At 49.2% G+C, this 14,355-nt stretch overlaps 1 protein-coding gene across 1 annotated transcript in view; it reads left to right on the top strand.

Annotated features, from left to right (window-relative positions):
* Positions 1-2,044, top strand: part of LOC149747262 (uncharacterized) — an 80,585-nt gene extending 78,541 nt beyond the window's left edge. Inside the window, exon 9 of the mRNA XM_089897348.1 lies at positions 1,020-2,044. Coding sequence (XP_089753474.1) covers positions 1,020-2,044 — 1,025 coding nt within the window. The remainder of the gene's footprint in view (positions 1-1,019) is intronic.
* The last annotated feature ends 12,311 nt before the right edge of the window (positions 2,045-14,355 follow it).

The raw sequence follows: 14,355 nt of genomic DNA, 5'->3' as shown, positions 1-14,355 counted from the left end.
AGGGACGCGTGTGCCTAATGCCACCGCCCTTGTGTCCAGTCCCAGCTGGTGAGGGTTCCCGCAGCGTGACGATCCCCTGTGTGTCTGTCTCCGCTGGTCCCTGCACAACGCCTCCGGACCCGAGATTAACCTCCACATTTCCCAGCAGCAGTCCCGCCACCGGATGGCCCCCGTCCACAGGCACATTGAGAACTCGGGAGCCGCCCGTGACTCCGGGCCCAGCACAGGGTCACCCTCAGCCCCACTCGGCCTCTCCTTTCAGCCTCGCTGTTTCCTGGGCACAGGTTCTCTCTGCCCCCTTCCCCCCCTGCTTCTCTCAAGCAGAGGCTTGATGTAGGGAAGGGCTGGGCAGCACGGGTCCACAGATGCAGCACACGTGCCCTTGGTTATGCACAACAAGAGGAGAACAGAGCCCGTTCCTTAATCCCCCACGTGGACCTGGCCTGTGCGTGGGCTTTCTACAGCCGCTCTCTAACGCTCTCAAGTGCCCGCTCACTTACTCACTCCAGATGTGCAGACAGAGCCTCCGAGAGAAGGAGTAGCTTGGCCCGAGGTTGCAGAGCAGGGAAGTAGGGGAGGGAGGCTATGGGGAGGTGAGCAGGGTGTCCTGCCTCTGCTCTTGCACCCACACCTCTCTGGGGCCCTGAAGCCCCTCCCTCACCAATCTGTGTGTCGTAGCATTTTGTGGTCCTTACAAAACCCCTGTGCTCTCAGCCAAGGCAGGCAGTGAGGGCAGGGTTGTCACTCCTTGGAGGACTGGGCTTCCTTGACAGGGCCCTGGGGAGAGTCTCGGAACAGGGCCAGTGCTGGGGTCTGTGGCCCAGGGCTCCACAGTGGCTCTCTGGGTACCAGCCATGATCTCCTCTCCCCACTGTGATCCCTCTGGATGAGGCAACCTGAGGAGAAGGGGAACTGTGAGGTCTGGTGTGGGAAGTGGATATTGGGTTCACGGGAAGAGATCACCCAGTCCAACCCCAGGACATTGGCATGTGTGCCCTGTACAGCATGAGACTGTGGAGCCCCCAGCTGTCCCAACTACAACCAGAGTGACCACAGTGCCTACCACTGTCAGGACCAGGAGGACGACAACGATGACAACGAAGACCACAGTGCCTACCACTGTCAGGACCAGGAGGACGACAACAAGGACAACGAAGACCACAGTGCCTACCACTGTCAGGCCCAGGAGGACGACAACAAGGACAACGACAACAACGATGACAACGAAGACCACAGTGCCTACCACTCTCAGGACCAGGAGGACGACAACAAGGACAACGACAACAACGATGACAATGAAGACCACAGTGCCTACCACTGTCAGGCCCAGGAGGACGACAACGATGACAACGACAACAACGATGACAATGAAGAACACAGTGCCTACCACTGTCAGGACCAGGAGGACGACAACGATGACAACGAAGACCACAGTGCCTACCACTGTCAGGACCAGGAGGACGACAACAAGGACGACGACAACAACGATGACAATGAAGACCACAGTGCCTACCACTGTCAGGACCAGGAGGACGACAACGATGACAACGAAGACCACAGTGCCTACCACTGTCAGGACCAGGAGGACGACAACAAGGACGACGACAACAACGATGACAATGAAGACCACAGTGCCTACCACTGTCAGGACCAGGAGGACGACAACGATGACAATGAAGACCACAGTGCCTACCACTGTCAGGACCAGGAGGACGACAACGATGACAATGAAGACCACAGTGCCTACCACTGTCAGGACCAGGAGGATGACAACAAGGACGACGACAACAACGATGACAATGAAGACCACAGTGCCTACCACTGTCACCATGACAACTACCGTGACAACTGTTGCCACAACCACAGTGACTACAGTTGTCACAACAACCACAGTGACTACAGTTGTCACAACAACGACAGTGACTACAGTTGTCACCCAGAGCCCAGTTCCCAACAATCCTCTCTTGTACCCTACACTCATCCCGTCCCTGGTCGTGATACCGTTGCTGCTTGTCTGCTTCTGCTGCTGCAAGAGGGTGAGTGACCCCTGCCCGCACAGCCTGCATCCAGCCCTCACCGACCCCTGAGGGATCAGCCCCATGCCTGCCCCATGATCCTGCCTGTGGCCAGGTTCCATCAGCTCTGGGGTCCTCACACTAGCAAACAAGGCACAGATTCTGTCCTCCCATCCCGGGCATAGACACAGCCTGGGCTTCTAGGGGGCCACCTGCTTCATGCTTTCACCTTTACAGGGAGGTGGCCTATGGACTGTCCCAGCCCCTGGGGCAAAAGGACCCCAGGCCTCCTGAGACCAGGGCTGCCCCACAGCAGTCAGACTTCTGAAGGACTCAGGTAGACCAAGGCCCCAGGAGTCTCTGCTGTTGGGGACAAAGAGGGGTCTGCAAGTGCACTGATGGTCCAGAGGGAGAAGGATGCTGGCCAGGAGGATGTTAACCCCAGGGGCAGCTGTGCCTTTGAAAACAGCATGGATCCCTGTCCATCTCTGGTGCCTTCCGTCATTCCTTCATCAGTCATCACTAAGCCACCAGGATGTGCAGGGCCCCGTGCTGGGCACAGAGGGGCAGAAATGAAGCAGCCACTACCCTTGCCCACAGGAGCTCACCATCTGATGTCTGGTCTGGTATTGGTAGCTGGGGGGCATTGAGGGTAAATGTCACCTTCAGAGGGTGTGGCAGGTGCCCTGATAATGATAAAGGAGAGAGACTGGCCCTGGGTGGGAGGGAAGGCAGAGGCGCTGGCCAGCTGGGTTTGCAAGGACACAGGCCAGAGGTGGGTGAAGACGAGGAACAAGCAGAGCTGAGAAAGGACAAGCAAGGCACCATAGAAGCCAGCAGGTCAGATTTCTGCAAAGGGCGAGAAGTGAGGAGAGAAAGCCAGGTGGGGGAGAGGGCGGTGGACTGTCATCCCTGAGGACTGGGAGGCAGGGCGGGCTGCAGGGGGAGGGAGGGAAGGGGAGAGGAGGAGGGGTGTGGGGAGTGTTCTCTTGTCTTCATATGATGTCAGGGCTGCGGCTGAAAACTCTACCAGGGACCAGGGGCCTTAGTCTGCCTGTCTCCCCCTTGACCCTCCACGGAGGTACCGATTCCCCTTTGATGACTGAGGAGCCTGAGGCTCAGGGAGGGACCTAGGTTGACACCCCAAAGTCCATGTTTGATCCCTTACTGCTGCCGAGCAGGGTCCTCTCCTGTCTGCATAGCTGAGCGAGAGCCTTCCATGCCCGTTCCAGCCAGTGTTTATGTCTCTTTAACATCCTAGATCGTGAAGGAGGCACCACCAGCCCAGAAACCAGAAAAAGTAAGTGGTGTGTTTCATTGTGATGTTGTCAGCATACTTGATGCACACACTGACCTGCAGAGAGAGGCCCTCTGACATGTATGGGGAGATGCCCTCCCCCGCCCCTCCAGCTCCCACCTACCAGGGCAGAGAGAGGTGGCAGAAAGAAGAGGGTGACAGAGGGCAGGGAGGGACCCCAGAGAGGACCTGAGACTCGCAAAATGTCACCCGGACAACACGGTTCCCCACCTCCGAAGACAGCCTGAACCAGGGCCTTTATCACTGAATCAGAAAGATGGGGTAGCCTATTTCAGGAACAGCTATGATCCCTCCTGATATAAATGGGCTTTTTCTCAATTCCCAAAAGACTCTTTGTAGACTGATCCTTCCCAAGACTGCTGCAAGCATTTGGAAAAGGATCCTCAGGTTTCAGGGACCTGGTCCCCCTCCCCAGGCTCTGATGTATACTGGGCTCCATTTCCTTGGTCTTCATCCCTGGCTCATGTCAGGATGAGGGTCGTGACAGGGTTGGCCTTTAGGGACTGGGGAGCTGAGGAGGGAGGAGGGACTCTTACCGGGCATTGAGCTTTGAGGGAGGCACAGCTCAGGTGAGCACAGGGACCAAGGGTCAGGTAAGGAGGCTGGCGCTGACCCGGGGTAGGGGCCCAACCCAGGGCCCATAAGTAGTAGTTAGAGTAGGGGTGCCACGTCGAGGCAGGAGGACCTGGGTCTGAGATCTGGTGGGAAACAGGGTCACTGCCCAGGCTGACGTCTACACTGGCTGCAGTGTGGCCTGGGGAGGCTGGATCTGCCAGAGTTGGGTGAATACAGCCCTGTCACTTGCTAATGTCGGCACCCCTGCCAGCCTCCGTCACATGGCACAGCCTCACACCCAGCTTTTCCTACAAGAGTAGCTGCCAGGAACCAAGGGGACAGGATAGAGTTTGTTGATGTTTGGAGAAGAGCCATCTTTGTAAACCCAAAGGAGTTGGCGTGTTTTTCACATGGAGGCCACTCTCTTATGTGCCGGGTGCTGCTCATTTGTCCTTGATTCTCCAACAAACATTGGCTGACTGGCCAGTACTTGACAGGAGCCCAGGCAACAGATGTCATATGTCTGCACCCAGGAGCTGCCAGACAAGAAAGACTGCAATTTTTTTCTCTTTCTAGAAGCCATGCCCTGTACAGACCAGGGTGATTGTCTCCTGCTGTGGGTGCCAAGAAGAAAGGATAAAACAGATGGAGGTGACAAGCACCCTTAGGAAGGGAGGGATGAGCCCCTCAAGGCTGGAGGTTTGGAGGAGGGGGAGCCAGCTCAATGCACACAGACTTGGGCCTAAAACACCTGGCTTGGATGGAGATGAGCTTTATGGGCTCTGGTCTCCCACCTCTCGGTGACAGAGAACAACCAGAGACCCTCCCGACCCTATGGCCCAGGGGAGGACAAAGAGCTGAAGGCTCAGGTGCCCCCTGCCTCCAGGCAGTCCCAGCACCAGGGACCTCGCCTTGGGATGGGCCCAGGATTCTGGATGTTGGGGGCTGACTCACAGCCAGCCAATTCCTGATTCTCACAGAGGTTGTCATCAGCTCTGGCAATCTCCTGGGTTTCACTGGCCAGTGACTGGATGACTGAAAACATATAATGACAAACAGACACACACCAGTCAGGGGGAAAAAAAATTAAAAAGAAAAGAAACTTCTGAGCCAAGATCTTACCAGCATTAAACTACCCGGGAGTGCCTATGGCTCCTGTCTGCTCAGTGAGGGAGGGAGAGAGCTCACTGCATTGTCCTTGAGGCCCCTGAGATGAGGTGACAAGGGCCACATGGAGGAGGGAGAGTCACTTCCCTCCCCCATGTGACTGAGACCCCAGCTGGCAGGGGGCTGAGAGATGACAGGGACGAACAGGGTCCCAGGTGGTGGGTCTGAGGAAGGAAGACCCCACCATCTCTGGGTTCAGCTTTGCCCTCCTCCCCCTGGTCCTGCCTCTGTCACTGTGGGATCCATTGGTCCTCCTGGGAGCTTCAAATGGCAGCCGGAGGGCGGGCCCCGCATCTCCCCTGAGAGTCAGTGTGAGGGCACGGACAAGCCAGAGCTCACCTTCCAGAGAGGGAGGAAGCACCTGCCAGGGGCTCGTTCCTGCCTCAGGCCCGGCCCCACCTTCCGCCCACACCACGTCCATGTTTTCACCGGTTCTTTGGTTTCCTCATCTCTCTCTTTCCCCTGTTTCAGGACCCTTCCCCCTGAGCAGGGACTGGGACTTTTCCCTGCCTTCTCCCTCTGAGCCCCCCAAAAACAGGCCCTCTTCCCTCTTCTTCAAGCTCCTGCCCAGTCTCCGTGCCCCCCTCACCTTTCTCCTTGAGGACTTCTCCTTGGCTACTGCATGTCTCCTCCAAACTTTGACACTTTTTTCAAAAGTAGCCCCGACTTCTCCTCCTACCCCAAAAGTACCGATTTGTTCCAGAACCCAAAACAATCTGTGACCCACAGTGACGAGCTCCCAACAAACACAGAAGGCTTTTAAGCCCCCTGCCCCAGGTGATGGCTGCAGTGCTGTCTCAGCGTTTGTGGAGACACAGCCCTGGGAAGCCATGGGAGACAGAGGGGACACCACCAATCTGGATGCAGCGTCTGTGCCTGTAGCTTCCTCACAACCACATCTGCTTTTCAGGGAAAACTGGATACTTTTTATGACTTTGTCCAGCACTGCAGCCAGATGCCATTGATGTGGTGTCCGCCCAGGGACATGGTAAGTAGGGCACAGGGATGCGCCCCGTGGGCTGAGGTCTTGCTTGCTTGCCCTTGAGAGTTGCCTCCGGGACTGTGGGTCAGAGAGCCCTGTCCGGGCATCTGCTGAGAGGAACGCCCAAGGTGTGGGGATCTGGAGCTCATGAGCCTCCAGACGATTCTCAACATGGTGCCCGTGCATTTCCCCTGCGTCCTCGTCTCAAGGATGTCAGGACCTTTCTTCTCCAGAGCAATGCCCAGCAATTCCAATCTTAAGCGAAAAGGGCTGGAGAGGCCTGTTGGACCCCTGTCCATCGTCCCTCCCCACTGCCTACCTGACCCTGTGGGACTGCTGGCTGCACCCCATCCATGAGACCCTCCTGGACTGCTCACTCAGCTGCAGGAGTGGCAGAGGACATGGTGACACCCCCTCCCCAATGTTGTCTGGTCAACACTGACTGGTTTTACCAGGTAGTAAAGATGCCCTCCTTGTGTCAGTGTCTGTGACAGTGGGGAGAAGCCCATGTTCTCCACTTGTCATCCTTGTTATTTAATAATAATAATGATAGATAATTTTATTGTGTCCTTTCTGTGGGTCAGTTACTCAAGAACTTTACATGTTTTCACTGCTTTAATCCTCCCAGTGAATGTACAGGTAGATACTACTGTACTGGTAGATCCAAGCTCTGTGGAGGCGGGTGTGACCCACAGAGAGGCTGAATGACTTGTCCCAGCTCACAACGGATGGGAGAAGCAGAGCGGGACTTTAATTCTGAGCCTGGCTCCACCCTTCTCACTGCTCTGCCCCCCATTCGGGTCAGCACTCATGGTCTCATGATGGTTACCCCCAAACCATCAGAGAGCTGCCCTTCTCAGGCCTCCAGATCCAAGGAGGGCCTTGCTCCTGGTTCTCTTGGGAAGCACCTGCCTGGGCAACTTATTCCTGGGTGTCCCCATTATCAGACCTTTTGTACAGACCGGGCCAGGGGCCTGGAGGATGTTGCAGTCCCAAGATCTGTAGTGAGGTCTGTACTGACCACATTCACTGAATCAGGGAAACACTGGCTCTAGGTGGCTGGACAGGTGGGCATTTAGAAGCTCTGGATAGGCCTCAAAGTCTCTGGACACTGCTGGTGACACACCTGAGGCATGCTCACACCCAGCAGAGACACCATCTGGTGACAGTGGTGTCGGGGCTCCTTCTGCAGCTGGGCTCCCGGCTCTGGGTCTGAATCGAGCTCTGAGTCCCAGCCTTGCTTGCACAGAAGCCCCATTCTCCACCTGTCTCTAGACAGCTCTCTAGACACTTGAAAGTCATGAATATCTCAGTGAGTGCCTGTTTGGCCAGATCAGAATCTGTGAGAGAGGGACAGTTAAGCTGAGAAATAACTGATAAAAATAAATCCAGAGAGGTCCTTCCAAACGGAGGAAACAGCCAGTGTGTATGGCCTGGGGCTGTAGGGCTTGGTGAATTGAAAGGCTCGAAATCAAGTACTGTCCTCATCAATCCAATGGTCAAGATGTTCACAAGATACCCAGTGTCACCACATAGGGTGTGGGGGACAGAGGCACACCAGTCCTGCAGGTCAGAGTGTTGCAAGGGCACCAAATCCAGTTGTTCCACTGCATGTGGCCCACACACACTGAGCCCTCTGATCATGAATGAATGAATGGGCACTTCTAGTTACACGTGCTCCTGTGTAGAGGCTTTAGGTGATTTCTGTGACACAAGGAGGCATTTTGGATCTGACAATATAGGGCACAGAAATCTGCTTTGCGGGGCACTGTGCAGGGATGGGGAAAGGTCCCTTTGGCATTTTCAGGAGTGACTGTAGGAAAGTACTGACTTCAACCTGTTACTAAATCTGCCAAGTTAGTCTAGTTTCTGAAACGCTCCAAGCCTTACCTTTTTTTTGACAAAAACAGGGATAAAATAATAAAATGCCACTGAACAAATAATGCAGTTATGAAGAATACTAGGTCAATTTTTGCTGAGGCTAAGAAAGTGTCCAGGTGAGTCCGAATAACCCAAAGTCCAGAGGTCCTGGAGTCCCATTGACAGATCCAGTCCAGGGCTGCCCAGAGATGCTGTCAGCTGGTCAGTGTGCTCACCACCCTCCCCGTGGTGCTGCAGACAGATTATGGTGTCCCAAAGGGTCTGCATCAATCTCTACCCAAACCAAGGGGTCTGTATGTGCTGCTGCCTCCAGAGCCCATCACCCATCTGAGGGTGCCGTCACCTGCCCTTGCACTGCGGACTCAACCCCAGCCTGAGGGTTGTAGTGAGAACCCATCCCTTCGGCACATACTCACCAAAAGAGCCTGGGCAATGCTGGGGCTACAGTGGCAATAAGCCCTTGTCCTTGCTAACCAGGCTCCCAGTGCAGAGGGGAGCAGGCAAGTTCAACACCAGAGCAAAGGGAGTCCAGAGTCAGAACAACGGGGCTCCATAGGGAAGGAAGGGCAGATGTCCAATATCTGAACAGACTCTAGAATTAGGAGCGCCGGCTGGAGGCCGGCACCTAGGGAGAGGAAGGGCATCAACAAAGGCGCACCCTGGGGATCCTGACAGGCACTGAGCCTAATCCCCTTGAGCCAAGGAAACCACAGCCGTCTGCTCCCAATTCCAATGGCTTCTCAGTGACCTTCTCTCTCTACTCTTCTTCACACAGGGGAGGTGCATCAACTTCACCTTAATGAATCCCCACTGCACACAAATGTTCCGTGGCCCAAAGATCTGCCTTCAACCCAGGCAGCAGTGCTTCCCCCTCAGTTGCTGCTGTTCACATGGTCAACATCTCCCACCCATATGCTCTCAGTCACTCACCAGGATGCTGCCGCTGATCCCTCGTACTGCCCGGAAGCTCTGCAGAAGTACTTTGTCACTCCCACCCCCGTAGCCCAACATCTAAAGCACCAAAAACACAAAATTGTTAAGAGCCCCTTTTGTACTGAATTGGACACATATATTGTGTTTGGGTTTCCAGTCAAAAGGAGTTGGGATTTGTTGTTGATTAGCAAGAGAGTTTGTTACGTGGTGAGCACTGCTCCACTGTATGAGATGCAGCTATACTGCTCCTGCCAGGACAAAGCACCCTGGTGTCCTGTGGATGTAGACATGATGAGTCTCATTCCCCACAGACAGGTCTTCATCTGTCACCATGGGTTGAGATACGTGGGGTTTTAGCCAAAATATGCTCTTTCCAAAAAGCCCAAAATATCTTTGATGTATGAATATAGTCTGGTGTCCATTACTCACTTGCTGTTACTTAATCTCCTGGGCAAGTTACTTAATCTCCCTGTGCTTCAAATTCTCACTGAAAAGGTGGATAATGGGGTCTCCTCTACAGGGTGCCATGAGGGTGACAGTAACTGCTACAGTATGCTCAGAACAGGGCCAGGTCACTTGTAAAGACTCAGGGGCCCAGTAGTTAATGTCTTCCTCCTCTGCCCCAGGGAGGGAGAGGATGATGAGCTCAGAGACATCAAGAAATGTGCATTGAGGACCAAGGTGTTAGAAGAAACCATGACTGGGCCTTTCAGCTCTGTATACCAGGACGTGGGGTTGCCACACTTGAGAATTCTCTGTAAACTGCTGACCACATGTAGGTTAACATCCAAGGCCATCACCCATGTAATCTCCAAGGCACTGTCAAAAAAAGGTCCTCAAACCTACTACCTCCTTCAGAAATGTAAGTTCCCTTCTTGTACCTTAATATTTCTCATAATATTAAGGTAATTGTAGGGTCCCAATTTTCCATCAGCTCCTCTGATGACAGAGACACAACTCCCAATTTTTCAGATCCCTCCTAACGAATACTTTGAAGACATGATCAGGTTTCCTTCCACACTTACATGCTAGAGGACTATCAGCAGGCAAGAATTCACTGTGAAAATCACAGAATATATATGTGAAGATGAAGCAACACCACGGACCACAGAGTCCAAGAAGGGAAGAAGAGACTGCTTACTCAAAGACCAGTGCACATACCAATGCAGCAAATCAGGGACCATGAAGAATCACGGAAACATGAGATGATGAAAAGAAATGAATAAACTCTCTAAAGAAAAAGAGATCTATGGACTCTTGTAGAGAGAATTCAAAATAATCCTCTTAAAATAGTTTAGTGAAATTCAAGAAACACACATAGACACACAACTTCATGAAATACAGGAAAAAATGTATCAACAAAATGAGATGTTCAACAAAGTAATAGAAACCATCAAAAGAACAACTGGAAACTAGAGCTGAAGAATACAATGACTGTACTGAAGAATATAATAAAGAGATTCAACAACAAACTCGAGCAAGCAGAAGAAAGAATCAGTGAACTAAAAGACAGGTCATTTGAAGTTATCCTGCCACAGGAGTGAAAAGAAAAATTAATTTAAGAGTGAAGAAACACTATGGGACATTACAAACAGAAACAATTGTGAATTATGGGAGTCCCATTGAGAAGAGGAAGAGAAAAAGACAGTATGTTTGAAACAAAAGAGTTGAACACTTACCAAACATGGAATGAGAGATGTACATCCAAATTCATGAAGCGCAAAGAATCCCAAATAAGTTGACTCTGCAATGGCTATGGGAAATCACATTGTAAGTAAATTGTCTATGGTCAAAGACACAGGGGATTTTGAAAGCAACAAGAGAAAATGAGTCACCACATGTATAAGTCACCACCATAAGAATTTAGAGGGACTTCCCAATACAAACTTTGTAGTCCAGGAGAGAGAGGGGTGATGTATTCAAGTATAGAAAGAAAAAAAAATCCTGTCAAAGAAGAATATTGTACCCAGCAAACCTGTTCTTCAGAAATGAAGAAAGAGATTGAAAATATATCAAAGCAAAAAAAACTGAAAGACTTCATCACCAGAAGACCTGCTGTACAAGATTTCCTGCAGGAATTTCATCAAGCAGAAATAAATGCATAATAATTAGCATTGTGAAAACATAAGAAGTTTGTAAAACTCACCGCTAATGACACATATTGTCAAAATCAGACCCTGTAATAGTGTAATTTGGGTGTGTAATTCACTTAGAACACTAGTTAAGAGGTTAAAATGTATTAAACAACCATAACTACAATAATATCTTACTGGCTACGAAACATAAAAATATATAAATTTTTATATTGATAACCTAACATGTGAAGGATGGAGAAATAAAGGGAAATTTTATGTATGCTATCAATGTTGTTATCAGCTTAGAATAGGATGTTATAAATATACTTTAGGTATGGTTCATGATAACCACAAAGATAAAACCTCTGGTAGATATAAAAAAGATGATAAAAGAGGAATCTAAGCATACCTGCTACAAAAAGTCATCAATTAACAAAAGACAGCAAGATAAGAAACTAGGAAAAATGGACCTATAAAACACTTGAAAAAACAAAATGGCAATTGTAAGTATTTACATATCAATAATCACTTTAAACATAAAAGAATTAAATTCAATAGAAACACATAAAATAGCTGAATGGACCAAAAAAAAAAAAAGAAAAAAACAGTGGTCCAGAAATATGTTTCCCCACAAGAGAATTACTTTAGCCTTATAGACACCCAAAGACTGACAGTCATGGAATGGAAAAAGATACTCAAGCAAATGGTAACCAGAAGACATCATTGATATCTATACTTACATCAGACGACATAGACTTTGAGCTAACAATGCTCCAGGGACAAAGAAGGTCATTATATAATGATTAAAAAAAAACGACAATCCATCAAGAAAACATTGCAATTGCACATATATATATGCACTCAATATCAGAGCACCTAAGTATATAAAGCAATTATTAACAGAACAAAGGCAGAAAAATAACACAATAATAGGTGAGGACTTTAATAACCACTCTAAACAATGGAAGGATCATCCAGATAGAGAATTGATAAGGAAGCAGCAGACTTGAACAAAATTATAGACCAAAAGAGACCTAAAAGATATACACATTTCATTTCATACAATAGCAGCAGAATATACAAGTTTCTCAAGCACCTATGGACCATTTTCTAGGATACGTCATATTTTAGGTCACAGGCAAGTCTTGACAAATTTAAGAAGACTGACATCATGCCATGCATTTTCTCCAACTACAATTGTATGAAATTAGGAATAAATATCGTGAGGAAAGCTGGAAGATGCTAAATTACATGAAAATTAAACAGCGCATGCCTGAGCAACCAGTGGACCAGAGAAGACTTTTTTTTTTTTTTTTTTGGTACACGGGCCTCTCACTGTTGTGGCCTCTCCCGTTGCGGAGCACAGGCTCCGGATGCGCAGGCTCAGCGGCCATGGCTCACAGGCCCAGCAGGTCCGTGGCATGTGGGATCTTCCCAGACCGGGGCACGAACCCGTGTCCCCTGCATCGGCAGGTGGACTCTCAACCACTGCGCCACCAGGGAAGCCCTAGAGAAGACTTTTTTAAAAACAAACAAATATCTTGAAAAGGCAAACACAGTATGTAAACCAGATCATGGAGTATGCAACAAAAAGTTTTCTAAGGAGGAAATTTATAGAAGTAAATGCATATTTTAAGGAAAAAAATATTTCAACCTAAGGAACTATTAAAAAAAAGCACAGTTAGTAGAAGGAAGAAAATAATAAAGATTGGAGCAGAAATAAATGAAATAGAAAATAAAATGAAGAGTTACTTTTCTGGAGAATATAAACAAAATTGACAATAGTTTAGTTAGACTAAGTGAGTAATAGAAAGAGAAACCAAATTGATAAAATTATAAATGAAGGAGAAGACATGAAAACTGATATTACCAAAGTTAAAGTAATTATAAAACTCTACTATGTATCAACTATACATCAACAAATCGGACAATATTGAAGAAACGGGGAAAGTCCTAGAAAGTACAACCCACCAAGACTAAATCCTGAAGAAATAGAAAATCTTAACAGACCAATAATGAGTAAGGAGATTCAATTAGTAATCAGAAACATCCCAACAAAGAAAAGCTCAGAACCAGATGGCTATACTAGTACATTCTACAAATGTTTAAAGAAGAATGAACAACAATCTTTCTCAAAATTTTCTGCAAAAATGAAGAGGAAGAAACACTACCAAAGACACTTTACAAGGCCAGCACTACCCTGAATCCAAAGGCAGAAAAGGACATTTAAGAAAGGAAAACTATAGACCAATATCCCTGGTGAATATAATGGAAAAAACCTCAACAAATTACTAGTGAACCATTTAAAGGATCATACACCATAATCAAGTGGGATTCTACCCTGGAATGCAAGGATGGTTCAACATACACAAAACAATACATGTGACAGATTAATACATTAAAGGATGTTCAACATCCTACTCATTAGGAAAATGCAAATCAAAACCACAATGAGATATCACCTCACACCTTTTAGAATTCCTATCCAGGTGCACTGATGGGTGGAGATGCTTGGAGGGATCCATGTCAAAAGCCCATGTCCTCACTGAGAGGGGTCTATAAAATGTACATTGAGCTTTTCCACCACTACGGTGCAGGAAAGCCAAGTAGAAGGGATGACATACACAGGTTGATTGAACCAACAGACAGAACCTGTCACTGTGGCACTGAGTACAGCTCACCACATGAAGAGGCTGAGGGGACACATACATGCAACTCTGTCCCCCAAAAGTGTCCTCTCTCCCCTCAACTCTCTTTGAGTAAAGCGTTTTTTGTGGCATATGGCCAGCGGTGGTTCAGAGCCAGCTCATAGTTCCTTGTGAGATTTTCAGGAATTTTGTGAACAAGCTATTTTAACACAGCCATTATCAAAACCCACATTAAGTAAACTATTAATAAATTATATAAACACAATATATATCCCAAACTCACCACTTCCTAACTCTTTTACTAGTTTTCACTATTGAATATCTTGGTGCGGATGGTACCACAACTGTTGGGCCTGTATGTGGGCTGTGGTGCCCTGTTCCTGTGCATTTCTGCCCAACTCCACATCTAGTGACATCAAGTCAGCCATGATGGTGGCATCTATGGCATATGCTATAAATCGGGGCTTCATTTCTTGGTTCACTGATTATCTGGACTTGAGATTGCGATGGGGGGTGGGCGGGGTCTGGGAGCTGAGGCTTGGGCTTCGGTCGGATTGCAGGGAGAGGACTGGCGGCGTGAACACAGCCTGAAGGGGGTTAGTGCACCACGGCTAGCCGGGAGGGAGTCCGGGGAAAAGTCTGGACCTGCCGAAGAGGCAAGAGACTTCTTCCCTCTTTGTTTCCTGGTGCGCGAGGAGAGGGGATTAAGAGCGCTGCTTAAAGGAGCTCCAGAGACGGGCGCGAGCCGCGGCTAACAGCACGAACCCCAGAGACAGGCATG

The sequence above is a fragment of the Delphinapterus leucas genome, chromosome 16, assembly GCF_059928025.1.
Source record: "Delphinapterus leucas isolate spDelLeu-1000000601 "Yukka" chromosome 16, BTC_Dleu_Yukka2, whole genome shotgun sequence".
Classification (NCBI taxonomy): Eukaryota; Metazoa; Chordata; class Mammalia; order Artiodactyla; family Monodontidae; genus Delphinapterus; species Delphinapterus leucas.
The sequence above is the reverse complement of the archived record's forward strand: the minus strand, read 5'-3'. Positions and strand labels throughout refer to the sequence as shown.